General features: G+C 36.6%; 3 protein-coding genes across 4 annotated transcripts; 2 read left to right on the top strand and 1 right to left on the bottom strand.

Moving 5' to 3' along the window:
* The first annotated feature begins 179 nt into the window (after positions 1 to 179).
* boka (BCL2 family apoptosis regulator BOK a) lies at positions 180 to 12,802 on the top strand. Its single transcript, XM_077198871.1, has 4 exons — positions 180 to 853; positions 2,404 to 2,532; positions 7,750 to 7,913; positions 11,476 to 12,802. The coding sequence occupies exons 1-4, from the start codon at positions 634 to 636 to the stop codon at positions 11,599 to 11,601; spliced, it is 639 nt and encodes a 212-aa protein (XP_077054986.1). The 5' UTR covers positions 180 to 633; the 3' UTR covers positions 11,602 to 12,802.
* A 1,194-nt stretch (positions 12,803 to 13,996) lies between these two features.
* atg4b (autophagy related 4B, cysteine peptidase) lies at positions 13,997 to 24,119 on the top strand. 2 transcript variants are annotated; one of them, XM_077198869.1, is made up of 13 exons: positions 13,997 to 14,076; positions 15,282 to 15,383; positions 15,464 to 15,535; positions 15,648 to 15,746; positions 15,834 to 15,935; positions 16,980 to 17,052; positions 17,235 to 17,314; positions 19,695 to 19,894; positions 20,028 to 20,106; positions 20,758 to 20,903; positions 23,124 to 23,180; positions 23,272 to 23,362; positions 23,450 to 24,119. In XM_077198869.1, the coding sequence occupies exons 1-13, from the start codon at positions 14,067 to 14,069 to the stop codon at positions 23,521 to 23,523; spliced, it is 1,185 nt and encodes a 394-aa protein (XP_077054984.1). In that variant the 5' UTR covers positions 13,997 to 14,066; the 3' UTR covers positions 23,524 to 24,119. The 2 variants fall into 2 exon arrangements, with proteins under 2 accessions (XP_077054984.1, XP_077054982.1); XM_077198867.1 differs by lacking the exon at positions 13,997 to 14,076 and adding an exon at positions 14,083 to 14,233.
* Positions 22,719 to 26,095, bottom strand: dtymk (deoxythymidylate kinase (thymidylate kinase)). The gene is made up of 5 exons (XM_077198870.1): positions 25,839 to 26,095; positions 25,449 to 25,557; positions 25,254 to 25,344; positions 24,374 to 24,571; positions 22,719 to 24,277 (listed from the first exon to the last, which is right to left on the bottom strand). Exons 1-5 carry the CDS (start codon positions 25,966 to 25,968, stop codon positions 24,167 to 24,169), a joined length of 639 nt encoding a protein of 212 aa, XP_077054985.1. The 5' UTR covers positions 25,969 to 26,095; the 3' UTR covers positions 22,719 to 24,166.
* Between the last annotated feature and the right edge of the window lie 1,379 nt (positions 26,096 to 27,474).

Raw genomic sequence — 27,474 nt, 5'->3', positions numbered from 1 at the left:
TAGAGTGTAAATATTTGGAAGCATTGGCATAAGGCTACATTAAAATAAAATGTGGTGAAAAAAAGAAAGGGTCTGAATACTTTGTGAATAGAACATTTATTTGTTATCTTTGTTCCTTGATTTATCGAATTTTAGCTCCGTAAACACTAGGTCTTCAAGATGGGCGGACCATCAAAACCACAGCAGTGCTGGTTATCTTATCCATAGAAGGAGACAGACTTGATGCAGCCCATCCATACCGCAGACAGGCGACACACAGCCGCTGACTCCCCTCGCGCTCGCCGGCTGCTGCGTATCAATCTGTGGAGAGAACAATATCCGAGCTTTTATTAAAAATGCCGATATTTAAGACTGAGGATTTATTGACTTACGAGAAACAGCAAGGGTAATCGATATCTGGTTCTCTGCTCTTTTTGGCCGCTTTTCCAGGTTCATGTCCATTCCAAGAGAAGGTGTGACCGAGTCTTTCTAGCTAATATAGAGAAGAAAAAAAACACACGCGTGTTTTCATCGTTATCCAGATCGTGTACGGCGCCATCCGACTTTGGAAAGGGAGGAGGGGGGAGAAGAAACACTTCCATACACGGTGAGAAAGGTGGAGGTTTGTTGTCAGCTGATTGTAATTCTCCACTCATGAAGGGCATGGAGATGTTGCGCCGCTCCTCAGTGTTCGCGGCTGAAGTCATGGAGGTGTTTGATCGTTCTCCCACGGATAAGGAGTTAGTGTCTCAGTCTAAAGTGTTGTGCAGGGATTACATTCACTCCAGACTCCACCGGGCTGGAATCGGGTGGTCGAAACCAGAGCACGGATCCGGAACACTGGCTGAGGTGTCTTCAGTCCTGCTGTGGTTGGGTAAGACATCTGACGTTTCACTCATGTGTAGAATAATGTTTAGAGATTGCCATGGGGTTACATGTAACCTAGTGTAGTGCATGTGTAGTAACCTACATATTTGGATGCCATAAACCCCTTACGAAAATTAACTCCACTACGCATAGGTAAATCATGGTAGGCTATTTAGTAAAACTGTGGTTATACGAATGGTAATCAATCTGCCAAAAAACATGGTTAGGCTACTACACTTTTATTACAATAAAACATGGTTCATTTTTGTAAGGGATATACCATATAACCTACTATACTGAAGTGTGAATATGTTTTATATTGTGGTGCTAAATGGTCATGTGTGTGTATTAGTATATATATATATATATATATATATATATATATATATATATATATATATATGCATAAGTAGCCTACTGTAGGATACTATGAGTTGTGGTTTGATGTATGGATGTTATATTTTAAGTCTGAGTTAAAAGTGCAGAGAACTTCCTGTTAATTTTCATTCTTTCTGCTTGTCTGGTTCATAAGAAAATAAATGGAAAATGGACCATCCATAATTGTTCTATGAACTTTCAGAAATGAAAATAAACACGTGTTTCTCAGCTTCCTCAAAGCCAAACCATACAATTGATTGCGTAATATTTTACAACACTCTTACAAGGTTCGTCTGTGTCTCACCCATTGAAAAGTACTTTGCCTTTTGTACCATGTTAAATGTGTGTTTCATCCTTATATGTCATTGGACATTCTGAGCTCTTTCACAAGATTGAATGTTATGCCTATCAATAACATTTAATCTCACATCATTTTGTTGATCTGACACACTATAAGTAGCCTACCTTAAACATATCTCTTGACTTTCATCTTAGTTACTCTTAACTGTCATTGTTCTGCAAGAACCCGTTTTCTCCTAAAAGGGAAAAGCACAAGAATTTTAATTTGAGACAACTGTGTAACTGGGGAGCTCCTTTTTATGGACAAGGCATGCAAACATGCAGATCATTATCACAAGGCAGACTGAGGGTTCCCCACCCACACTTAACCAGGTTAACCCTGTATAGTCCTGAAAAAAATCCTTTACACTTACATTAAGACGGATGATTCATGTGGGTGAGACATAAATTCTTCTAAATAAAAGTTGCAAAAGGAGGTTTTCAAAGCGATTCCGTAGTAGAAGAACCATTTTCTTAGCGTGCAAGAACATGTAAACATGTAACATTTTGCCACTAAAGACATTTTGTGGAATTGAAAGGTTCCATTGATGTTCTTCAAGAAACCATCAATGCCAATAAAGAGTGCAGCTGAGCATAGCTATTAACAGACAATTGCATCACAGGACATTGCAGTATAACATCCCTCCGTTAGCCTGCTTATATGACAGAATGATGATAGTATGAATAGTAGCAGGTTTTAAGGTTAGGTTGCAGTTCTTTAGATTGTTATAGTGTCAAGCTTCTCCAAATTAGTGATTTTATTCTGTAAGACTCGAGGCCTTTTCTTCCCGATAGTTTGAGCCAAGGTTAAGAAAACACCTTTGTCTCTCTGTCTCCTAGGAGACGAGCTGGAGTACCTGCGACCCAACGTATACCGCAACGTAGCACGGCAGCTCAACATCACAATCGCCTCTGAGAGTATAGTCTCTGATGCCTTTTTGGCCGTCGCTGCAGAAATCTTCTCTACAGGTTGGTCAGTGTCCTCCTTGCTTGATACATTTAGTTTGGAGAACAGTTTATTGTCTGTAGATAAATGATGCATCTGGTTCCAGAGATGTCCATTCTATCAGTTAAACATTAGCAAATACTCACACTAAAAACAGTTTAATTGAATCTGAATACCAATGAAACCTGGTTTATATGATATGCCTATGTTTTTTTTTTTATATTAATTTTATATAAGTTTATATTTTTTCAGACCCTTAAATCGATAGTTCGCCCAAAAATCAAACAAACATCAAAAAAACATTGAGACATTTCTTCTTTTATGTTCCACAGAAGAAAATCATAGGTTTACAACGTGAGGGTGAGTAAATGATGACGTTTTAAAAACGATTTTGGGTAAACTATCCCTTTAAGTGACTTTACACTTCTTTTAGTGAGGGTAAAACTGGATCCATTCAGACATTTATATATACACAGAGAAGCTGTGCTGGACTCGACCCTGAGAGCACCATAAAATATGGATTTTTCTTTAAAGTAAACAGTGTCTGGGCACCATGCAGTTATCATTCATTTTGCTGCGTACTGTACTTTGCTCATATTTAGTGCAAACCCTTGAGATTCAGTTTTTTTTTCAAATGACTCAACCATTTAGTTCAAATGGTCAACCCTTTTGTGATCTCCCAGATTTAGAGTGTAGTAAATCATGGTCTTTTTTTTCAACATTGGCAGCTTTTAAGATGTGCTGTAACTTGTTCGCCTCATTTCTTCAGGGAAACATTCTTTGCATTCTAATTATTAAAGCATAATTGCTTGTGTTAGTCCAAGTACTACAAAGATTCCTCACTGAACACAAAGCACTACACCTGGTGACACCTTTTAACCCTGCGAGTGGCCTTTGATCCTTTTTTAGAGTCGTATATGACTTTGCACTTTAAACAGTTATTGTGCTTTTTTATATTTTAAGGTATTAATGTAATATTTTCACACAATGCTTGATATATTTTAATATAATTTCGTTTCAGTATTTTATATATTTACCTTTGCTTTTGTTTTATTCTGAAGGCATTTCGATCATTTTTGCTTTTTCAATCATTCAGCTTTACTGTGACACTTTCTAAGACTGTTTAATATAAACAATGGTGCAATTTCCAAAATAATATTTTAATTAAACAATATTATGCATAATATGATGTTATACATAGCATTTTAAAAAGAAAAGATGTATATTTTTCTTTTGTGGTTTTCATAATTCATGCTGGAGAAGAGTTTTTTTTTCTTTTTTTCGCTGATGCATTGGTGTATTAAAATCTACTTAAATAAAAAAATAAAAATTCTAAATAGAACAGGAGACCAATAACTGATTCTGTCAGGAGGAAGCATTTTAGCAGATCTTTTATCCTCAATTTAATCAAAATCAATAAATCCATTAACAAGATTAGGTTCCTTGAAGTAGGCCTAGATTTTTCCATGGAAAGTGTTAACTATAAGGTGTGTGAGCAGATTTGTGTCACGATTTGAGTTTGTTTTTGAACTGTTTCTCTGTTCTGTTGATATTTGAGTTTCTTTGTTAATCTAGTCGGTTAATTAGTTCAGGTCTCCATTCTCTCCCTGTTTGTTTCTATGGTTATTGATTTGAGTCCTCGAAGTTTCAGTTAGTCCCTTGTCTTGCATTGTTTTATGTTAATGTGTGCGTGATTAAGTTTTTCTGTGGTTTATTGTATGGAATTTGTGGATTAAAGACTATTTCAGTATTTGCATCGTCTTGTGCTTTCATCTCAGCCACCAACTGTGACTGACAATTTGTCAATAGTGGGATTGTTGATTCATTCCTTCATTCAAAGATATTTTCAGTTGTTTTATTAAATGGGGTCAGAGGTCAGCGTGGTGATTGTTAGAATCTAATTCCTTAGTTAGGCCTACATAGTCACAACATAGACGTAAGTTTCTAATTAAATGCGGAAAAATCCAGATTAGTCTTGTTTTGGCAGTGATAGTCCCTCTACACAGACAGATGGTTGTATTAGGCTATTGTGCAAAAGGAAAAGAGCCCGATCTCATGAAAGTGCATAGTCTATAGCCTACTACGAATTTTATTTCTCATGCCATTTATACAGTAGGGGTTTTAATACGCACTTATAGGCAAAAGTACGTATAATATAAAGTGCGTATATGCACGTACACGCAAAAAACATTTTTGCCATTTAAATGGCACAAGAAATAAAATTCGTGTTATAGACGTACTTTCATGAGATCGTGTTGAAAGTAGGCCTATCAGTTGTATCCTTTTACAGTCTATGGTTGTATCAATATTTTGAGTGTCAGTGTGCATATAGGAATAATTGACCCTTCGCTAAGCCCCTAGTTACTGTTGCTACGCCTGTCAAGCTTTCGTCTATCAAAGTGTGTATGCACCGGTGTCAGACATTCCCAATGAGATAATTAGTAATTTTTGGCGACCATGTGAAATATCTGAGAGAGCAAGACAAAAGGGACTGCAGTATGCATTCGAGGGATATATCCACGACATAATATGCAACCGATTAGAGAATAATTTCATAAAAATTTAAGCTAAAGCCTTAGCCTTAGCCTCATACCTGACCATTCAAATGGGAAACACACAAATTGAGGAACAGCTATGTTCGTGCACAGCAGGGTAAGTGAAATGTGAAACTAATCTAATAATTATAAATCAAACAGTTTATCCATAAATCTTGTTGAATAATCTTGTACACTAACACCGGGAGAGCCGTGATCGGATTATGTTAAAGTTACTGCTACTCAGTCAGGGCCAACAGTAAGCCGTCGATTAACAAAATGCTGAAATATAATTTAATGTATGTCAGTGAGCCTTCGTCTTGTCTTTAAATGTCTAATTTTACCCTGAAACATGTGCATTATGAACAAAGAACCGTAATTATTTCCAACTTCCATGGAATAGGTGTTTTTGTTAATCCTGTGGACATGTATGAATGGGGTCACTGCTTGATCCACGCCTGTCATTCCTCCCCTTGGCTTTTAGATTTTCGGGAAGGAAAAAAAATCCACTCCCCCGTCCAAACTTTTAGGATACCGGGTATCAGATTTGCAGATTTTGCACAATCCATACGCACAACGCTTCAGCATGTTACCATCGCTCGAAAGCTTGCCAGACCTCCCTCGCCTAGTTGCGGTTGCTAAGACACGAATGGCCAGTGGCGGTTTTCGGGCGTGGCTTTGAATCCGGGTCGGAGTTAAATAAATTGATTCTGCGTATAGCCTACTATGGTTACCACACTTCAAGATATTTGTCAGGTATAAGTCTTTAAAAAGCCAATTTCTTACGCATCTAATCATATCCACGAATTAATTCCGTCATTTTAGAGCTAGAAACCGAGGCTTGGGCCATTGATAGCAGACTAATGCAGTGTCATGTAGTAGCTTTTAAGTTGTTAAACTATTTTACTGAAAAAATCGTCAGAGCAACGCTGACGAGTGTGTGCCGTACTGATACTGTGTGCATTTGAGTGGGAGAGAGAGAAAGAGAGCGGGATATATGCGCTTTCCATACATGATAAAAACTTAATTTTGTGGTTAAAAAAAAAACATGGACATAATTTGTCGTTTTTATCCTATTGTTTACTTCATTTATTTGCTTTGTCAGGGTCGTTGTGGGGTTTGGTTCTTTTGTTGTTGTAGTATATGTAAGGAACTTTGAAATAACTGAAATCACTTGGCGAAGTGATATGGACATGCGGTCAAGACCTGACTGGAACTACTTTAGCCTTGCGTTTCCCTGAAAAACCTTAGAACGTTCGTCAACCAATCAGATTCAAGCATTCAATAGCCCTGAAGGATACATTTAATTAATACATGCCTTCATTTGATTAATACATTTCTTCATTTGATTAATGCATGTCTTCATTTGATTAATGCATGTCTTCATTTGATTAATACATGTCTTCATTTGATTAATGCATGTCTTCATTTGATTAATGCATGTGTTCTGTCTTCATTTGATTAATACATGTCTTCATTTGATTAATGCATGTCTTCATTTGAAACAGCATGTTGTAAACTATAATATTCCGTCGGAATTGTGAACTCAACATGTCAACGTTCTTACAAGAGTCAGAGGGAGGAAATTGTGGTGTTTTCTGTTTATCTTCAACTTCAAACCAGCTTTTATCTCTTTTATTCCTCAATATGGTTTCCTTTTTGCCTTGTGTTTCCTGCCTTTGCTAGACTCAGATTAGGTTCCTGCCTGGGTTGATATGTTGATGTCTGGCCATTTGATGTTCCACGGCGGGGTTTTGCAGCTTTATTACGTTTTGTTTAATTCCAGGATGAAATATTTGAAGGTTAGAGTATTGTCCGTTTATCATTTTAGTTATCAGGATGGCTACTTGTTTGATGAAATGTAAAAGTACAGATAAATTCAGACCCGTGACCATAACGTATTTGCTATGGGGAAAAGCAAAGAATCTATACCATTTTAACTATTGTTGTATTTCATGGTTATTATACATTATACAACATATAATTTATCAAGCTTACAAATGAGGCTAACACCTTACAGCCACACCGTATTACTTTTAAGGCATGTTGATATCATATTTATAGGTTACAGTCACAGGTGAAACAACTTAAAAAAAAAGAGTCCTTGTGTCTTTCTGGCTGACACAACAGCTGACAGCTTGTCTTGCTGCCAATACAACAATACTCCACCCCCTTTTACAGTGTAATAATGTTCTGTTAGAAATGGGGGTAAGGAATTATCATGTGTTTTAATGACTCACATGGTTATGATTTTCAGTCCCACTATATATTAATTGTCTTTATTAATCATTAAAATTACATTTCTTGAAATGAATCATTTGATACAAAGCACTTATTTAGTACTTACATGTTCTTACATTGTACTTATATTTCATAATTCATTTCTCTAATTACATCTATATTTACACCGTTAACCCTTCCCTTATATCTTAACCTACCCATACCACCAAACCTGTCCCTAGCCTGACCTTACCCATATCCGACCTCAATAGCAGCAACAATGTTTTGTACATAACAATTAAAGTTTTTTTTTAACGTAAGCACAAAGTAATTATACACGTAATATGAAGTGTGACCTGACTTTCATACACACTTCCACCAGCACACACAAATATATGCTGTCATTGGTATGAATGACAGTTATGTGGAAAAGGACATACTTTGTTTGAATATATTTTATGTCAATCTCTGTTTCTCTATGTACAGGTGTAACATGGGGGAAGATTGTGTCTCTGTATGCAGTGGCCGGAGCTCTTGCTGTGGACTGTGTTCGGCACGGGCATCCAGCAATGGTGCACACCATTGTCGACTGCATGGGCGAGTTTTTTCGCAAGAGCCTTGTGTCGTGGTTAAAGAGGAGAGGAGGCTGGGTAATAAATAAATCTATTCATTTAGTACAATTAATTATAATATTAATGCATTTAATCATGCCTTTACCTTGCCCAAACATACATAATACTTGATTCTGATTGGTCATTCGTGGCATTCAGTAGGCAATTTCCTAATATTCGCTGTCGTCATCATACAGTTTATGTGGCTCATGTTTATCAGACCGCTCATTTTGGTAACTGAAACTGTCGCTGTTTTCTCGTGTCATGCCGTGGACTCGCTCTCTCATTTCATACAAGCGCAACTGGTGTTACCTTGACTGTTTTGTACGTTGTAATACAATTTTTTTATGTTGTTGTGGACTATTTTTTAAAGCATACCTAGTTATTTTATATATCATATAACTACTACTAGTCAAAAGGATGATTCGGATGAATTTACAGATCAATTTCTGCCTTTAAAACAACATAGGATTCCATTGTAAGAGTTTAACTGTAAATGTATTTCCCTTTTTTGTTTTTATAAAATTATTATTATTATTTTCTGTGGTAGGCTACTTGACAGAATGTTTGCAGGAGCTAAAGTTGCATTTAAAGGGATAGTTCACCCAAAAATATAAATTCCGTCATCATTTACTCACCTCATATCATTCCAAACCTTTATGACTTTCTTTCTTCTGTGGAACATAAACTAAGATATTTTGAGAAATGTGTGTTTGTGTGTTTTTTTTCTCCGTACAATGGAAGTCAATAGTCGCCAATGTTTGGTTACCAACATTCTTCAAAATATCTTCTTTTGTGTTCAGCAGAAGACAAAAAGTATTACATGTTTGGAACAACATGAAGGTGAGTAAATGATGAAAGAATTATAATTTTTGGCCACTCTTTTCAGAGTTAATGAAAGCTGCATTTCCATCTTTGTTCAGTGTGTGTAGACAGAATGTGCAGTGTTCATGCAGCTTTTGGGGGGAAATCGGATCAATCTCTCTGAAGGCCAGCACAGTTCAGCGAACCTGTTGAATGAGGAGCTGTGCTGGTATGTGTGGCTGCTTTGGCAGGGCATGTCTGTTCTCATTAGACTGTCTCTGTTCAGGCAGATTCGACATGGCACTGTGCCAGAGTCATAACTGCCTGCACTTACAGTCCATATGCAGCTCTTACACCTGCTTTTGACTTTTAGATAAAAACATTAGATATTAGATATAGATATTAACCTCCTAAAACCCAGCAAAAGAATAACTATCTATATTTATTTATTTGGCAAAATGATATATATATATATATATATATATATATATATATATATATATAGCATTTTGCCAAATAAATAAACATACCGATCCATTGAGGCATGGACTCTACTAGACCCCTGAAGACGGTGTTCTCTGGCATCAAGACGTTAGCAGCAGATCCTTCAAGTCCTGTAGGTTTGTTGGTGGAGCCACAGTGAATTGAACTTGTTGGTCACAGATGCTCATTTGGATTGAGATTTGGAGGCAATGGCAACAACACCTTGTACTCTTCATTGTTCCTCAAACCATTCCTGAACAATGTGTGCAGTATGGTAGGCCGCATTATCCTGCTGAAAGAGTCCACATCCACCAGGCAACACTATTGTTGTGAAGGGGTGTATCTGGTCTGTAACAATGTTTAGGTACGTGGCACACGTTTTTCAAATTTACGTCCATATGAATGGCCGGACCCAGGGTTTTCCAGAAGAACATTGCCCAGAGCATCACACTTCCTCCACCATTTTGTCATCATCCCACAGTGAACCCTGGTTCCATCACTTCCCCAGGTAAACGGAGCACCCGTACTAGGCCGTCCACGTGATGTAAAAGAAAACAGGACTCATCGAACCAGGCGACCTTCTACCCCTGCTCCAAGGTCCAGTTCCGACACTCATGTAGCCTTGTAGGCCCATAACCATAATTAAAATTTTGTGTCACTTATGCCACAGTAGACCTTCTGTTGGCTCGGACCATACGGGATAGCCTTTGTTGCCCTCGTGCATCAATGAGCTTTTGGTGCCTAACACCCTGTCGCCGGTTCGTGGTTTGACCCTCCTTGGACCACAGTTGGTAAATTCTCACCACTTGACGTTTCAGAGATACTCTGACCTAGTTGCTTGTCACTCGGTCAAAATCGCTCAGATCTTTATTCCTGTCCATTCCTCCTGCATCCAACACGTTGATTACGAGAACTGATTGTTTGCTTACCATCTAATCTACCCAGACCTTAATACTGTATGTGCATGGCCTTGTCAGGAGACGATCAACTATATTCGCTTCACTTGTGACTGCTCATAATGTTTTGGCTCATCAGTGTACATAGATTATCAATGGGAGTAATCAAATATTTTAATGTTGTTTTAAGACATTATTTTTAGGGATATCACTTTTCAACATAGTTCAAGGATAAGTTTAATGTTTGTTTGTTCTGTTATATGACTTATTTAGAAAGTGAGAACAAAAAAGAAAACATTCAGGACTAAGGATCAACTTTAAAATTATTTTATGCTCTGTGGTGGATGTACTGTACAACATGTAAAAAAAATAAGTGCTGGTTCAACTGGGTGAGTGTAATGGTTGCTTCAGGCGAAATCTTTCTCAAAATGTTTTAATGTGTTCTTCTTGGGAGTGTCCTGATTTTTTTTAACTGCTGTTTTTGTAAGACATGGGCACACCTACAGACTGAACTGAACCGAACCTGAAAACAAGGACTTTATCATCAGGAGCACTAAGTGAAAGTATGTGTAAAGCAGAAGCCGGTTAGACTGTATTTTACATTGTTGTTGATCTGAGTATGTGGGCACTAGTGTCTACGTGCCATGTTGATGGTTTTGCTCTGCAGGATTGCCCTGGGAGCTAAATGAAGGGCCACACGCACACACACACACACGCGCGCGCGCGCACACACACACACACACACACACACACACACACACACACACACACACACACACACACAGGCACACACACAATTTTCAACATTGAATAGATTAAGTTTTTTTTTGAGCAGCAAATCAGCACATTAGAATGATTTCTACAGGATCATGTGACACTGTAGACTGAAGTAATGGTGCTGAAAATTCAGATTTGCCACCATACAGTAATATATATATTTTTTCAATAATTCATATCTGTGTATGACCCCCCATTCATTTTAATGGGAACTCCTATGTGTTAGTGTGTACGTGTGTAGATGTGTGTATGCGCATGTGAGTGTGTTCTGCATTGGGGATGTTCTATAGGCTTATGCCTTCACTTGCGTGTGTGTTCGTTCTGGATTGTGCGAGATTTTGTATATATTTTTTTTACAAAAAAAAAATATCCCCATTTCACTATTTTTTTACAACCACATAAACTCTTCGAATCCAGTCATTTTTTTTTGTGAGCATTCCAAGTTCAAGTGTGACAAAAGTCTTAAGGTCTTGGACCACTCCATTTTGTTTTCAATTAAACAAAGTTCCTTTTTTGTTATTACCAGATGAACTCCGAGAGAATTACATAACATACTCCATATTTAAGTGTATATATATAGTCATATTTTATATTTCATATTTTACTTTATATATCTAAATACTTTCTTTGCTCTCTTACAGGCGGACATCACTAAGTGTGTAGTCAATACAGACCCCAGTTTCCGTTCTCATTGGTTGGTGGCAGCTGCCTGTGCCTGTGGTCACTATCTCAAGGCCGTGGTCTTTTACCTGCTGAGAGAAAAATGAAGAGCAGGATAAACAAGTGACGGACAGCTGAACTCTTCAGCAGGGCTTTCTAGTCACTGCTTAAGCCTTTCACTGCTCTTAATGTGTTTACACTTGCACAAAGTTTGCACTTTGGCAACCCTTTACAATAGGGTCTCGTTTGTTAACATTAGTTAAATAACTAGTTCAAATGAACTAACTATGAACAATATATTTTTACAGCTTTGTTAATGTTAGTTGATAGAAATCCAATTGTTCGTTGTTTGTTCATGTTAATTCACAGTGCATAAACTAATGTTAACACACATGTATTAGTAAATGTAGGAATTAACATTAAGATTAAGAAATGCTGTAGAAGTATTGTTCATGTTAACCTTATTGTAAAGTGTCACCCAATTTTTTTTAAAAAGGATATTGAGCTCCAAGATGAACTGTTATCTTTAAGGTTTTGTTATGTGTTTAACCTGGCCTTTTGCACTAGGCATTCCTTGCTGTTACCATTTTTTTGTATTGAACCTAATGTTGATTTGCAGAATATCGAGGCCAGCAGGAGAGGAAACTATCGGGACCTTTGAGTTTGTGTGTGAAATATATGTTCGTGTACTTGGATTAATGCTGCCTAGCCCAACGTTGTCTTATCAGAAAGTTTCTCTGATCGTTAATGCATGTTTCGCTGTCTTGAGTTGTTTTGATGCTCTAAATGCCGAGTATTAACAATCAAGCTTCAAAAATCCAACTGCAATCCACAATGCAGGGTAAAAAAAAATAAAAATGGCCAGGAGTTAGAATGCATGTAATTGAGATCAATATCAATATTTCCCAAGGAAAAACTTCCAAAGTATGTAAATGGCTGACTGTAAATGGCTGTAGGAGAGATTTGGGTTGACTAAGAAAGATATAACATTTCAGTTCATGCCATATTTCAAGTCTGGACCTGTCAACTAGTCATAGTGTTGTCTCTCTTTTGTTGTAATTTATTTTTGTGTCATATTTTCACCTTACATGTGGTGTTGTTGGTCCGGCCTTGAACAATTTGTAAGATATCATGGAGCCATCACTATATTAATAACTTAACTTGGTGTCTTAAAATTGTTTCATTGTTTTGTTCTCTTGTATAGTTCAGTTTATAACAAATAAGTATGTGGAAAACTACACATTGTTTTGTGTATGCTACACTGAATGTATGCAAAATAAAAATATACTTTTTCTGTTTTTCCAAAAATCAATTTGCTGTGCTTTTCTTGCGGTAGGAACAGAACAACATAATAATAAAGCCTATATGCTGATAATTCTACACAACATTAGTGTAATTGGTTGAAAACGAGTGGGAGGAAGCAATTTAGATCAGATAGAATAGTTTAGAGATATTGTTACTATGGTGATCACTCTCAACATGTGGTTTCCTTTAGCCAGTCTTTGAGAACAAAGACATGAATTAAAATAATGGGACTTACTGATTTACTACATAAACACAAAGCATATTAATGCAAGTGATTGTTTTTACACCTACTATCATAGATATTGGGAGAAATTGAAGACTATGATGGTCTATGTTCAGTAAGATAAATGTTAAAGCAAATTATTCCTAATATGATCCAGATAATGTTTGTCTGTAAACACCGAGTAACTATGTCAAACTGAAAACTTTTTTTTACTTCAACTTTCTGTCTAATCATGTCCAATTGCGACGCCTCACTGACACCTAGTGGCTGTAAATGGAACTACATACGCTCAATGATTAAAGTTATTACACAGGACAAAGGTGTAAACAATAAATCGATTTAGCTGATATTGTTCTTGGTTTTTAGAAACTATCCAGTGACAGACTTTGATCTACAAAACTGAATACACGTGATGATAAGTCAGCCTCCTATCACATACTTGTGCAGATTATATGTAAAATTGACAAAATTACAAAAAGGTGGGTTTGTCAAATCTGTTCAATTTACTAACACTATTGTTTCAGCACACGTCTGGAACGATGGGGGGAAAAACTATTATAAGCAGTTTAGTTAAAGACGATAGAACGCCACAGGGCTCAGATTTTAAAAAATGCATGTATCTATTTAGTTATTTATCTAGTTAAATGTAGTTGTTGCACAACAACATGACATGTCAGAAATTGACATGTCACATTTAGACAGAGAATACACTTTCACGGCTGTTTCCTGGAGTTTGATGATAAATATCAAAATCAAAACACAAAACATTTCTAAGAGTAATGCCAATACTGATTATTTACATTTATGTAGCGCTATATTCCACAACTCTATTACTCTTAGCTTGTTTATATCTGCTTCCAAGGGAAGACAACACGACCCGCCTTAAAATAAATTCTATTGGTTAAAAACACCACCAAAATATAGAAGGTATTTGATTGGTTACCGCAGAAATTACACTTTCGGACCAAAGCGGAAGTGCCTTCGTATTGGTCAGTACAGTGTAAGAAACACTCAACAAACAAGATAGGCTGAATCACTGTCGGGATGGATGCAGGTAAGAAAATCGCAGGAAAACAATTTGTTTTATATTTCGCTCATCCGCCCAGATGTCATGAAATTGTTAAAAAGCAAATTTCTTCTTTCGACAACCACCTACGCGCCTGTTATTGGAGAGGCCGCCTCTACAGTTTGGGATTTTGTCGTTAAATATGGTAACGTTACAACTGCTGCCAACTGGACAGTGAAATAGAACAGTCCGCTGTCAGATGAGGGATGGACACTGTTTTGTCTTCTAGATGTCACTGGACCAAATGCCACGGCCACCCGTGAAAACTGTTTGCCTGTTTTGGCTGTGTTTTAGAGTCTATTCAGCTGCATTTTTGAGCGTTCCGGCGCACGAATGAGACTGTTGGGCTGTGGACGCTTTCGGGAGGTTATCCGTGTCGTCTGTTATCAAATTTCTGCCTACTCTAATAATCTGTTTGCCAGTAACATTTATCACTGGGACTTTTATTCACTGTGCCATGTCTTTAACCCTTTGACGCATGACATCCGTTACAATTAAAGGAATAGGTCACCGAAAAGTGAACATTTTGTTGTTCCAGTTGTTCCAAACCTGTATGAGTTTATTTCTTCAGCACAAATTAAAAACTTTTAAAGAATGTTACCAACCTTCTTTTGTGTTCAACAGAAGAATAAAACTCATACAGGTATGGAACAACTTAAGGGTAAGTAATAACACTTTCAAAATCAGGTGCCACTTTACTATAATGTTTAGTTTGGTAATATTAGTTAATGGATTAGGTATCAATCAACAATGCATTATAATTAAGTATTAATCTAAGTTCATTGTTAATCATTTTTTTATTTTAAAAACTGGTTAATTTACAAATCTCAAAACTGTTAAAATGTATATGTAAAATAATAATTAACCATAACAAATGATCTTTGATTAATTAATGCTTTATTTTTTGCATGTTTTTTCACGAAACAATATCTTTTATTACATTTGACAGATGTGAAACACGCTCAAAATACATCATATTTGAAAACACAAAAAGATTGGCAGTGATTATATGTAAAATGTTAAGATATTTTTTTTTCCTTTGGGATAATTATTAATTGTTTTCCATCGGATGGTTAGGCCAACTAAAAAGGTGCCAAATAATTTTTTTTGTTTTTACAAATTATTTTTGATATTTCTGTTGGTCTGTGTAAGTGGTTTAGCTTCCAGTTGATCATTGGCTTTTCCCCCAACAGCTACTCTCACATACGACTCATTGCGCTTTGGAGAGATCGAAGATTTCCCGGAGACCTCTGAGCCTGTCTGGATTTTGGGAAAGCAGTTCAGTGCTCTAACAGGTAATAAAGCGGTCGACATTGAAGGTTTTGTGCTGCTGTGTTTGGTTCTTGTTGGTAACACGATGTTCTTTGTGTCCCAGAGAAGGATGATATTCTGGCAGACGTCACCTCACGTTTGTGGTTGACGTACAGAAAGAACTTTCAGCCGATTGGTGAGAGTCAAAGTCATCAATCCTATTCTTACCGTCCAAGGACTGCATTTAATTATTCATACGGCTAGATAAATCTGTTTAGTTTGGTTTGTTAATGGAAGTAATGTTACAGGTGGCACTGGGCCCACTTCAGACACTGGTTGGGGCTGCATGCTTCGATGTGGACAGATGATTCTTGGGGAGGCCTTGGTCTGCAGGCACTTGGGTAGAGGTAAGGCTACCAGATTTGAAAACTGGGATTGGTGATTATGAGGTCTGCTGAAATCTGAGATGTAATGTGTGTTGTATGTTTTATTAGACTGGAGATGGATTCCAGGTCAGCGGCAGAGAGCAGAATATATCAGTATCCTCAATGCCTTCATTGACAAGAAGGACAGTTATTATTCCATCCATCAAATAGGTACTACTCCTTATCTACCTGCTGCTTGAATATTATAGGAATAGTGTTAACGTAGGGCTGTTGCGTTAATATTGTAGTACCGTGATACTGAAAAGCCAACCACAGAGGAATGCAAGCAAACGCCACAACTACGACCATTCATGTTTTTTTCTTTATTTCATATTTCATAATGCATGTGTAACAATGTTACACAAGTTAATAAGGATAACAATAGTGAAGAATGTATTTTTTCCTGTCAACTGGCTTAAGACACTGTGTACCATTGTGATTTGGATGGAGGCTCTGTAGATTTGCATGAAACAAGCCTAAATTGACGGTGAGAGAGAGATCGACTGAGCATGTGCGATTACCTGTGTCATATATTTGTGTAAAAAAAGTTTGCCATGTTCGAAGAGGAAAGCGATATCTTTGTTGTTTTGAACTCATTGGTGTTTAATTACTCACTCTCCCTGCCACCTAGTGGCGTAACAATGTATCTGCACTCACTGACAGCCTGTCTACAAGGTGTCACACAGAGACAAGCAGTGCCGATACTGGTGAAATATCAGCAGAGAAAGCCTCTCGTCCAGTAACATTCGAAGATCGGAACTAACTGTTATACCCCAACAAGCTTAGCTTATTGTCAGGTTTATGTTCTGTTATATGGACCCTTATTTTGACTTTCTGTTCTGTTTCCTTTAGTTCCTGTTTCCCTGCTTCGTTTAGTTTCAGTTTAATTTGTTACTGATTATGTCCTCGTTTGTTTCTATAGTATTAGTTTCACATGTCTAGTTTACTTTCCTTTGTTCTACCCCTGTTTATATAGCTCTGTGTTTCAGTTGTTCTTGTCAGTTCTTGTTTATGCTTTTTGTGGTTTGCATTATTCTCCTGCGTGTTCATTCAGAGTGTTTGGATTATTAATAAAGCATGTTCTGTCCTGTTCTGAACACAATGTAACATTTCTCGCAATATTGAGCCACTCAAAAATACCAAAAGGAAAATTTACCACGAAAGCCCTCTTGACAGGCAAATACCTGTGGATGACATGGCTTGTTCTTTTTCCAGCTCAGATGGGTGTAGGTGAGGGAAAGTCTATAGGCCAATGGTATGGTCCAAATACAGTGGCACAGGTACTCAAGTAAGTTGGCCAAGCCAAATTAAATGTATATATTTTTTATTATTATTCAAATATATTAATAAAAAATGTTTAGTCATATGAAATATAACTGTAAAAGACTATCGAAGCTAAGTAATCTTTAAATAAACTATTGTGCTTTGCTGTATTGGAATAAACCCATCTAAACGTTTATGCCCATCTAGGAAACTTGCAGTATTTGACTCCTGGAGCCGACTGGCAGTTCATGTAGCTATGGACAATACTGTGGTCATAGAGGAAATCAGTGAGTTTTCTTTCATAGTGCCCACATGCAATCTGCAGCCTTCTTTTGCTTTAATTTAGAAGGGATTCTGTGGATTTGGGCTGACTATACTTTACTCTTATTAGTAGCTGAAAGCATGATATAATTAGCCTGTATATTTAAAGGGATAGTTCACCCAAAAATGAAAATTCTGTCATTACTTACTCACCTCATGTCGTTACAAACCTGTATGGCTGTATGACTTGTGCTTGCTAACATAAAAGAATATAAAGATAGAGATGACAGAATTTTTATTTATGAGTCAATATATACATGTATATTATATAGTATCACAGTCTGACATATCTCTTCTGAGCGCTGTGATGCCCGATTAGTGGATTATTTTTGTGTGTGTCTGTTTGTCTTTGATTGCAAATAAGGGTTAGTACACAACAGACCAATTAGAACACATTTTCATCACAGTTGGTTTATAAATAAGTATTTTTCTAGGTGAATTCATTGATTTATCTGCTATTCAATGCCTTTTTTTCAAAACAAATGATTTACACAACCAAAGATGTTTTTATTATTTTTTAAATCACTTGCCTCTGCAACTTTACAACCCAAAAATAAATATAATTATATTCAATAAAAAAAAACCTGAAAGTTAATAACTGAATGTTAATTTTAAAATGTTAATGTTAATTAGCCAGTAGATAAGTATTGGTTCCCTTTATTTAGTATTTTGTTGAACCAGCTTCAGAGATATTTCAACTATCAGCCTTGGGTCTCTCTTAATTTTGCACAATGTGAGTCATATTAGCTCATTCCTCTTTGCAAAATCACTTCAAACTGTACCAGGTCAGTTGAGGAGTTGCAGTGGACCGCAGTTCATTCTTTCAGAGATGTTGGGTGAGATTGAAGTCAAGAATCACTCAAGGGCATCAATTTCTTCATTTTAAGCCACTTCAGAATTACTCTGGCAGTGTGCTTTGGGTTGTTGCCCTTCTGAAACGTCCTGTACACCAGTAGGTGTTTAGCAGCATTCATTGCCTGCTGCTGAAAAGCACCTCAGTAATATAACAATAACACTTCCATCAGCGTATTTTACTGTGGGCATGGTGTTACCTGGCTAATGTGCAGTGTTAGATTGTACACCACACAAACAACTTTGTGTTTGAGCCAAACATTTTACTTTAGTTTAATCAAACCACCGGGCTTTATTTCATGTCTTTTGTTTTTACAGACTACACCTTTTTCTTTATCAATTTCCCCAGAAGCTCTTTTATGTGCAGTAGCTTGAAGATGGTTGTCCCATAGAAATCTTTTGTAACTTGGACAGTAGCTCAATTACTGCAAATGTAAACATACCTAATGACTTTTGAAACTTGGTCAAAGTGTATTAGATAATTTAAATTTGGAGTATTGCGAAATTGCACAGACAGGTTTTTTTTTTTATTAATTATTTTCTTTTTTTTATCAAGGTTGTACTACTGCATCGGTTCCCAACAGAGGGGTCGTGTCATGTTTTGAAAAGTGTTGAACAGTGAGCATTAAAGCAGCTGTCCGTAACTTTTTTTGTGTTCAAAATTTACTAAATTTGTATAATGAGCGGGTACATCATGAATCCATTTTCCAAACCGTGCTGAGTCACTATGGTAAACCTATAATAAGTATTTATATTGGGACTATTTTACACTGGTTCGGGTCGTACCGCTGCGGTGTAGCCCAGTGCCTGCGTGACTCTTCATAGACATAAACAGAGAGAAGTAGCTCCGGCTAAAATGTTCTTCCGCAAGACGCATTATTAATCACTAGAGTGCCAAACGATCATATTACATTAGCTAATTTTATTCACGATCCCCTGGCTGACCAAAAAATGGGTTTTCAACGAGGTCCCAGACACCAGTCATTTTGTAAGCCTATATTAATGATTTTTTTCTCTACACACCAGTGTGAATACTGATATTTTTGTTATTGCATTTCAAATAGGGCCAATTAATAGGCTACTCCTAGGCTTACGTTTTTAAATGACAAATGGCCTACTGATGTTTTTGTTATTGTATTTTCAATATTATACGCTATTATTTGTGCATAAACATATCTGGCTATAGTAATAAACATACTGTTTGTTTAAAAACAAAAATGTTGTCATCCTTGCTGCAAGCTAACAAGAGCGACAATATCATTACATGTGAAGGGGGGCCCTAAAATATTTTCTTGGGAAAAAGGGGGTCTCAGACAAACAAAGGTTGGGAAGCACTGTATTACTGTACCTTTTTTACAGGACGGTGCCATTATGTGTGTATAAGGTGTTTTTAGTGTAAGGAAGATATGGACTTCACAATTGTCCTAAGTGTCCTTATTAGCCAATAAATGACTAAGGTATTTGATAATGGTTGTTTGTACTGGCTGTCCGTAGAGAGGCTGTGTATGCCGTGGCTGGACTTCGACAGGGGTGCATGTGCGGTTTCAGAAGAGCCTCGGGAGATGAATGGTGATCTGGAGGGGGCTTGTGCTCTGGCAGAAGAGGAGACGGCTTTGTGGAAACCCCTTGTTCTGCTGATTCCTCTAAGACTGGGCCTCAGTGATATCAATGAAGCTTATATTGAACCACTCAAGGTAAATCTATAACATCATCTGATGTATGAATAGATGTTAACACTGTTAAGTGTGAGTAAAATGTCATTTACATTAGCTTTAGAAAATTCAGGTTTGCCAAGTGTTGGGTTTTATTTTCATGTCTTATCCACAGCAATGCTTCATGATGCCTCAGTCTTTAGGAGTAATAGGTGGAAAGCCAAACAGCGCTCACTACTTCATTGGCTTTGTAGGTGAGCAGGTTTTCTTAAAGCTAAACCCATAAAAAGTCTGTTCTCAACTGGTGGCTCGTGACCCAAAATGGTTTACCAGTCCTTCTGATGAGAATCTAAGATGATGGGGGAAAACAAACAATACAAAGCTTATCATTTATGGCAGTTTGGATGGCAAAATAAGGAAACATTTCCCATACCTTTTGTGATTGGCGAAACCAACTATCACGTGCGAATCAATATCTACGGTAATTTGCAGCAAATTCGTCTGGTTTACTTGGTAGCTAGTCGAATTAGGCAGATGCTAACATGTACAAGTAGTGTCGTCCTCAATTTTGAAAACCTTAAATATTATTAACTCCGTATGCTGAAATAATGTACAACCCAGACTACATTAATTTACATACGGTTTGTCAATCAGTGCGCTTAATGCTATAAATATTTTTTTTAATACTCTATTATTTTAATACAGTGACATTTATGTTTATTTGTGTATAACAAACCATTTTGTGTTGGGACGCCACTTCATGTCCAATGTAAAATATGAGTTGAGAAGAACTACTGTTTTACTGGGAGGTTTATCTGTGTAGTAGAGATTATTTAAATGCTGAATGGCAGCATATTGTGTTTCAAACGGCTTCATTATATTTTCTTATTGATGGCGCCCTGCAGGTGAGGAGCTCATTTATCTAGACCCCCATACAACTCAGCCAGCTGTGGACCCAAGTGAAGGGGGTCATTTCCCAGACGACTCCTACCACTGCCAGCACCCTCCCTGCCGAATGCACATCTGTGAGCTTGACCCCTCCATTGCTGCTGTAAGTATAGCTTGATGCAGAAAAAAACGAATTCTTCATTTCAATATTCTTAATGTCCACCTAGTAGTACTCAACTGATAAACCCATTAGAATGATTTCCGAAGGATCATGTGACACTGAATGTAGGGTGCTTAAGGACGTTGATTCTGGGCTCATGTGATCGCCTAGGAAGAGAAAAAACTGAAATGAACCGAACTGAGTGAGAAATGTTGATGATCATATGCAGACTTTCTAATGTTCTATAACAATTACAGATAAAACCTTAATCTAAACTATATATTCCCAGCGTGGTGAGTAACATTTTGTTGTTATAAGTATATTGGTAAAATCACTATGTAGCCTAGATCGCTATTTGCAAATAGCGCCTAATGTTATTAGTTTGTTTATTATGTTTGGTTAGACATTTACAGTTTAAATTGCCTATTGAAATATTCATTCAATATGTGTTGCATTTATTTGTTAAACAAAGTTTAATATGTGTTTGTAATACAGCGGCTGTTTTAGAAATCTGTATTGACAGTTGTATCACATGCATATGTGATAATGTTTCATGCTAATATGTTGATATTTGCTTGTAGAGGATATCTTTGATTTACAAGCGTATGCTTTAATGTTTATTATCTAAAGCTGATTTTAGAATGCTGGAGTAATGTACAGGTCCTTCTCAAAAAATTAGGCAGATGCTAACATGTACAAGTAGTGTTGTCCTCAATTTTGAAAACCTTAAATATTATTAACTCCGTATGCTGAAATAATGTACAACCCAGACTACATTAATTTACATACGGTTTGTCAATCAGTGTGCTTAATGCTATAAATATTTTTTTTAATACTCTATTATTTTAATACAGTGACATTTATGTTTATTTGTGTATAACAAACCATTTTGTGTAGCGCCTGACCTGGGCTACAGAGAAGCAGCACTCGACTTTTGCTCAGTGGTCCAAAGTACTTTTTTCGGATGAAAGCAAATTTTGCATGTCATTCGGAAATCAAGGTGCCAGAGTCTGGAGGAAGACTGGGGAGAAGGAAATGCCAAAATGCCTGAAGTCCACTGCTGCTTCTCAGTAGCCCAGGTCAGGCGCTTCTGCCGCTGTTTCTGGTTCAAAAGTGTCTTGACCTGGGGAATGCTGCACCTGTAGCCCATTTCCTGCACACGCCTGTGCATGGTGGCTCTGGATGTTTCTACTCCTGACTCAGTCCACTGCTTCCGCAGGTCCCCCAAGGTCTGGAATCGGTCCTTCTCCACAATCTTCCTCAGGGTCCGGTCACCTCTTCTCGTGCAGCGTTTTTTGCCACTTTTTCCTTCCCACAGACTTCCCACTGAGGTGCCTTGATACAGCACTCTGGGAACAGCCTATTTGTTCAGAAATTTCTTTCTGTGTCTTACCCTCTTGCTTGAGGGTGTCAATGATGGCCTTCTGGACAGCAGTCAGGTCGGCAGTCTTACCCGTGATTGCGGTTTTGAGTAATGAAACAGGCTGGGAGTTTTTAAAAGCCTCAGGAATCTTTTGCAGGTGTTTATAGTTAATTAGTTGATTCAGATGATTAGGTTAATAGCTCGTTTAGAGACCCTTTTCATGATATGCTAATTTTTTGAGATAGGAATTTTGGGATTTCATGAGCTGTATGCCAAAATCATCAGTATTAAAACAATAAAAGACCTGAAATATTTCAGTTGGTGTGTAATGAATCTAAAATATATGAAAGTTTAATTTTTATCATTACATTATGGAAAATAATGAACTTTATCACAATATGCTATTTTTTTGAGAAGGACCTGTATTTGGTGATGTAAACATTACTGGATACTAATTGTGAATTGTTTTTTATTTACAGACCACACACACATAAATGTGCACATAAATATTCCCAACTACAACTAAATTGCAAAAAAAATAAAAAAAACTTAATGTGTACATTGTGAGTTCTGCACAAGAGGAATAAAAGAAAGCCAAGATCGAAGTTAATGTTATCATTTTATGGGTAACACTGTATTCACATTATACAGCTGCATTGTCATTTGCTAAAGAGAAATATGTATTTATTCTCGGATGATCATTCCATTTTGCTCTGTTGCCTGATATCAAGAGTATAACAAGTGCTCACTTAGCTTGGAAAACTTAAATTTGTAAATATAGTTGCTGTTACTGTGGATGACAAAAAAACAGTAATTTCCTTTGAATAACAGTATCACCTATGCCAAATTTTGTCCACCAGGGCTTTTTCTGTCAAACAGAGGATGATTTTGATGACTGGTGTGCACAGATTCGTAAGGTACTCAAACCAAAAATGGCTTCTTTTTTCAATAGTGTGTTTATGTTTGTTCCTCTGGCTCACTGTTCACTTTTGTTTTTCCCTTGTACAGGTTTCTAACTGTAGAGGTCTTCCTATGTTTGAATTAGTTGACAGTCAGCCATCTCATCTAATTGGCGCCGACGTAATTAATCTTACTCCAGGTAATCTCTAATACTGCTTGTTCATAGATTCAGAATTCTAAGATTTACATTTATAATTACACACCATGTGTTATTTTTCCCTAACAGAATTTTCGGATTCGGACCGGCTCGAACGCTTCTTTGATTCTGAGGATGAAGAATTTGAAATCTTGTCTTTGTGAGGAACAGTTGCATTTGCCAGACTTTCAGAGTTCTGTGGTAAAGCCTCCCCAGAGGAAAGAGGAGAATACCATTGACGTCCAAGGCCACTGTGGAATAATCACCTGCGTCAAAACACACAGCTTTCTTCTTTAACAGCTAAACTGACTGCTCTCTGTCACCCTGAGTGAGCCGAGGTCAGGTTTCATGGTCACAGGCACTCAGGACCATCAGTATGTATGTACTTTGTCGCATTAACGTGTATCCATATTGAGTCGTAACCCATTATATTAATTTTTAAGTGATATGGTGCCTTTTTACCCCTTAACTTAAACACAGGTTTGCCATAACACATTTGTATGGTTTCGGTTAGGAGACCTGCTAATCAAATGTGATTCAGCATTTACTCTCAACCAATGGAAGTATGTGAAATTTTGGACCTGTATCAAATTGTAAATGACAGCCAGGGAAGGTTGGGCATTTGCAGACTGGGATGGATTGCTTGTGTAATTATACAAGAATAAGTTTGTCTTCATGTTTAAAATCTCTGTACACAAGTTTATTTTATGAATATTTATTTAATCATTAAAAAATAAAAATATCTTAGGTTTTTCCACTATTTAACAGAAAAACAAATGAAAGGTTTCAGAGCAGGGGGAGATCTGTTCACTTCCACAGCTCTCCAACTGGCTGATTCTCTGCTAAACTGATGATGTCTTCACTCAAAAGCTTAATCTCTTTGTGCACCTCTTCTATGGTCCTGGCAGCATCAATCACCTAGACGAAGAAAGACAAAAGATAAATATTACACTAATTCAAAGATAGTTACCTACTGTAAATTTACAATAATTAGGATTACACTAAATAAATCACCTTCCAGTTGACTGAGGAATCTTGCATGAGCTCTTCGAACCTTTGTGAAACTGTGCGTTGGAAATCGCTCGTCTCATACCGTTCAATTCCATAATCTCCACGGTTTGCCGCCATACTAGGATTGAGTTGCAGAAACATCACCAGGTCTGGCTTTGGAAGGCCCACTTCTGGATGCATGCACCACTCCAGAGAGAAGCCCTGAACATGTAAAACAACTAAATTAATGTCTACATCTGCTTAGATTCAGATACTGTTAACCGTTTAAAAACAAAACAAACAAAAAAACTGTAACTTAACTATAACTTAATGATCATTTTAAGAATATACACTACATTTAAAAAAATATTTGGGGTTTGTAAAAATGGTTTGGTAACACTTTACAATAAGATTTCAAGATTTTAAGATTAATTAAGTTAAATGTATGAACAAAACCTTTGTTACAGTATTTATTAATCTTTGTTAATGTTGGTTAAAAAAAATAGTCATTCATTGTTAATGTTATTTTACACTGTTTTAACTGTTAACAAACAACTTCTGATTTTTATGTATTTTGAAAATAATATCCTATTAATGTTGAAAACAGTTATGTTAATGTCGGTGGAAAATAGATTTTTTTTAGGATTCTTCGATGAATAGAAAATTAAAAATAACAGCATTTATATAAACTAGAATTATTTTGTAACAACAAAGTATTTAGTGTCACTAAATCAATTTGATACATATACATTTTAAAATTCCCAACTCAAAACTAAAAAAATCCTACTGACCCCAAACTTTTGAATGGCAGTGTATATAAACATAATTTATACACTAACACATTTTTTTTTTTACTCTCCCTGTATATGTTAAAGTTATATTAAAGTATAACAACAACACTTACAGGCTTGGCACTAGTAAAAGCCACTCCTGAAAACGCATAGCGGTCCACCACTAGATTAATCCCTTTTTCCAACTTCTGTTTCATCAGAGGCCTGAAGTTAGAAAACAGACTGATTGGTTGACAGATAGATCGGTCGAATGATACATCCATGTGCATGCACTTTACTGTATTAATACAACTGTAGTGATAACCTACACCATTTCCCATCGGTTTGCAGCAAACAGCAGGTGAACAGTGTGGTCCTCCAGATTACTCTTCTTCTCTAGGTATGAACTGATGAGCTGACCAATCTTAGTGGTTCTGTCTGTGTAGAAAACAATTCATCCTCAGTACATGAAATACAAACACTGCACATGAAAACAAAACCCAGTGAGCTGCCATGCGTGAAGTTAGTTGTAGGTGTATGTTTTCTGTTATTTTAATTATATAACCTTACATGTGTGTACATGTATATGTCCTATTGATTTCACAAGCTTTGCACCAATGTTTATAAACAAGAGCTGCAAATTCGGCGGGATGCTTTACTATCACGTTATTATTTCATAGTCTGGCTAGGTAAAGCTCCACAAACAGCCTGGTTTTCACCTGGAAATCGCATCATTTCTGCCGCTCGTCCACTCTCCTGTAACGCCTGCACAAGTGTTTGGCATTGCGTGGTTTTCCCGGCTCTGTCAACTCCTTCCAGAACAATCAAAGCTCCTCTTCTGCAAGACATGGCTCTTAAAAACAACCGAAAATGCTGACACTGGTTAGCAAATCAATCCAAGGCCTTGGTCTCTTTACGCGGTTCTTTTCTCAAAAACAAACCACTCTAAACAGTTGTATCGCCCTCCCACTTCTACGGTGTCCGCGGAGCTACACATGATTCTTCGCGAATCCGAAGCAGAGCTCCCTTGTCAGTGAAGAGAGTTTTTTTTTTTTATCTATCTTTATCCAAGTTTTCATTATATCATCCTCAGACATTAGGGTTAGGCAGATGTAATATATTATACTGTTTATTTACTTACTTAAAGTGTAATGAAGTATCAATATTCATTGTAAGCATTTGTGCCTTTATTGAATTTTTTAATGTCTGATTGCACATCAAATATGTAACCTAATTTGATGTAAATGTTATATATTAACAAAACGTTATTAATAAGAGAGAGCATAACATATCTTCCAAATCATGTTTACTTTACCTAAATAAACATTTATAAACCTATAAAAAATAATTTCCATTTTAGCGCTTTGGTTCCCTTTTTTATTAAAAATTACAAACCACATTTTCTAACGCTGAAACACAGCAGTAACTAATGACATGCTTGTAATATAAAAAAATGATATTATGCCTTATTGCTTAATAACAAATAACTTCGCAAAAAATGCCTAAAAATGCAATTTCTTTCATTAAGCAGGATACAAATAAAAGATTATTATATGAATTAAGGGGTTTGATTGATTACATTAAGAATTGTTATTCCGTAATTTTATTCGACTGTTCTGTAATCAAGGCTATACAACCAATTAATATTTGTACTAAGTACACAAAAAACATAGCTAGCATTCTGTCATTTATTTGAAGAGATAAACTGTTAATAAGAAAATATACATACAATATATATATATATATATATATATATATATATATATATATATATATATACATACAAATTAGCATTATTTCATGGCTCTTTTAATAACAAAATTTGTACAACATATTGCGCTGATTATTACGATAAAAATAATGACATAATTATAATTGCATTACGAATTGGTGTGAATACGGTAAGTATAAGCTCAGGTAAAGCTCAGCTAGCACACTCATCGCCGGATAGCTGCATGCTAAGCTACTATCTCTAAGCTAACAAAAAACACTAAGAACAATAAATGTTTAAATTCACAATCTATAGCTTCGGTTATATACTAGTTTATGACACATGTAAGTTAAAAGACATTATTGACTCATTATAACGTAGTTCAAATGTCTTCTACATTAAAGTGATTTTGTCTGATTTGTAACCAGGCACTAAGCGATTATAAAACGAGCTTTGAACCAATCAGATTGCTTGGGTCCTAAGCTGGGAGCCAACCACTCTTCACCTGCTCTTCACCCAGAGCCATATGGCGAGATATGAGCCTCTCTATATGGCTCTTACTTCACCACACCTGAGATTTCACGTGAACTGTATACCCACGTAATTCGCCCGTGCGTGTCACGTCATATCCGTACACAGTGGAA

Source organism: Siphateles boraxobius, unplaced genomic scaffold (assembly GCF_051911475.1).
Source record: "Siphateles boraxobius isolate OS27281-9 unplaced genomic scaffold, OSU_SipBor_1 41, whole genome shotgun sequence".
Taxonomy (NCBI): Eukaryota; Metazoa; Chordata; class Actinopteri; order Cypriniformes; family Leuciscidae; genus Siphateles; species Siphateles boraxobius.
Note: the sequence above shows the minus strand (reverse complement) of the source record. Positions and strands in the feature narration are given on the sequence as shown.

Excerpts from the sequence above, each read along its gene's own strand:
- boka (XM_077198871.1), top strand. The coding sequence starts at position 634 with ATGAAGGGCATGGAGATGTTGCGCCGCTCCTCAGTGTTCGCGGCTGAA. Across the intron at positions 854-2,403 it reads TTCAGTCCTGCTGTGGTTGG|GAGACGAGCTGGAGTACCTG; the intron begins GTAAGACATCTG and ends TCTGTCTCCTAG. Across the intron at positions 2,533-7,749 it reads TGCAGAAATCTTCTCTACAG|GTGTAACATGGGGGAAGATT; the intron begins GTTGGTCAGTGT and ends CTCTATGTACAG.
- dtymk (XM_077198870.1), bottom strand. The coding sequence starts at position 25,968 with ATGTCTTGCAGAAGAGGAGCTTTGATTGTTCTGGAAGGAGTTGACAGA. Across the intron at positions 25,558-25,838 it reads AGAAATGATGCGATTTCCAG|ACAGAACCACTAAGATTGGT; the intron begins GTGAAAACCAGG and ends TTTTCTACACAG. Across the intron at positions 24,278-24,373 it reads ATTCCTCAGTCAACTGGAAG|GTGATTGATGCTGCCAGGAC; the intron begins GTGATTTATTTA and ends TTCTTCGTCTAG.
- atg4b (XM_077198867.1), top strand. The coding sequence starts at position 14,134 with ATGAAATTGTTAAAAAGCAAATTTCTTCTTTCGACAACCACCTACGCG. Across the intron at positions 15,747-15,833 it reads CTGCAGGCACTTGGGTAGAG|ACTGGAGATGGATTCCAGGT; the intron begins GTAAGGCTACCA and ends ATGTTTTATTAG. Across the intron at positions 20,904-23,123 it reads TTGACCCCTCCATTGCTGCT|GGCTTTTTCTGTCAAACAGA; the intron begins GTAAGTATAGCT and ends TTTGTCCACCAG.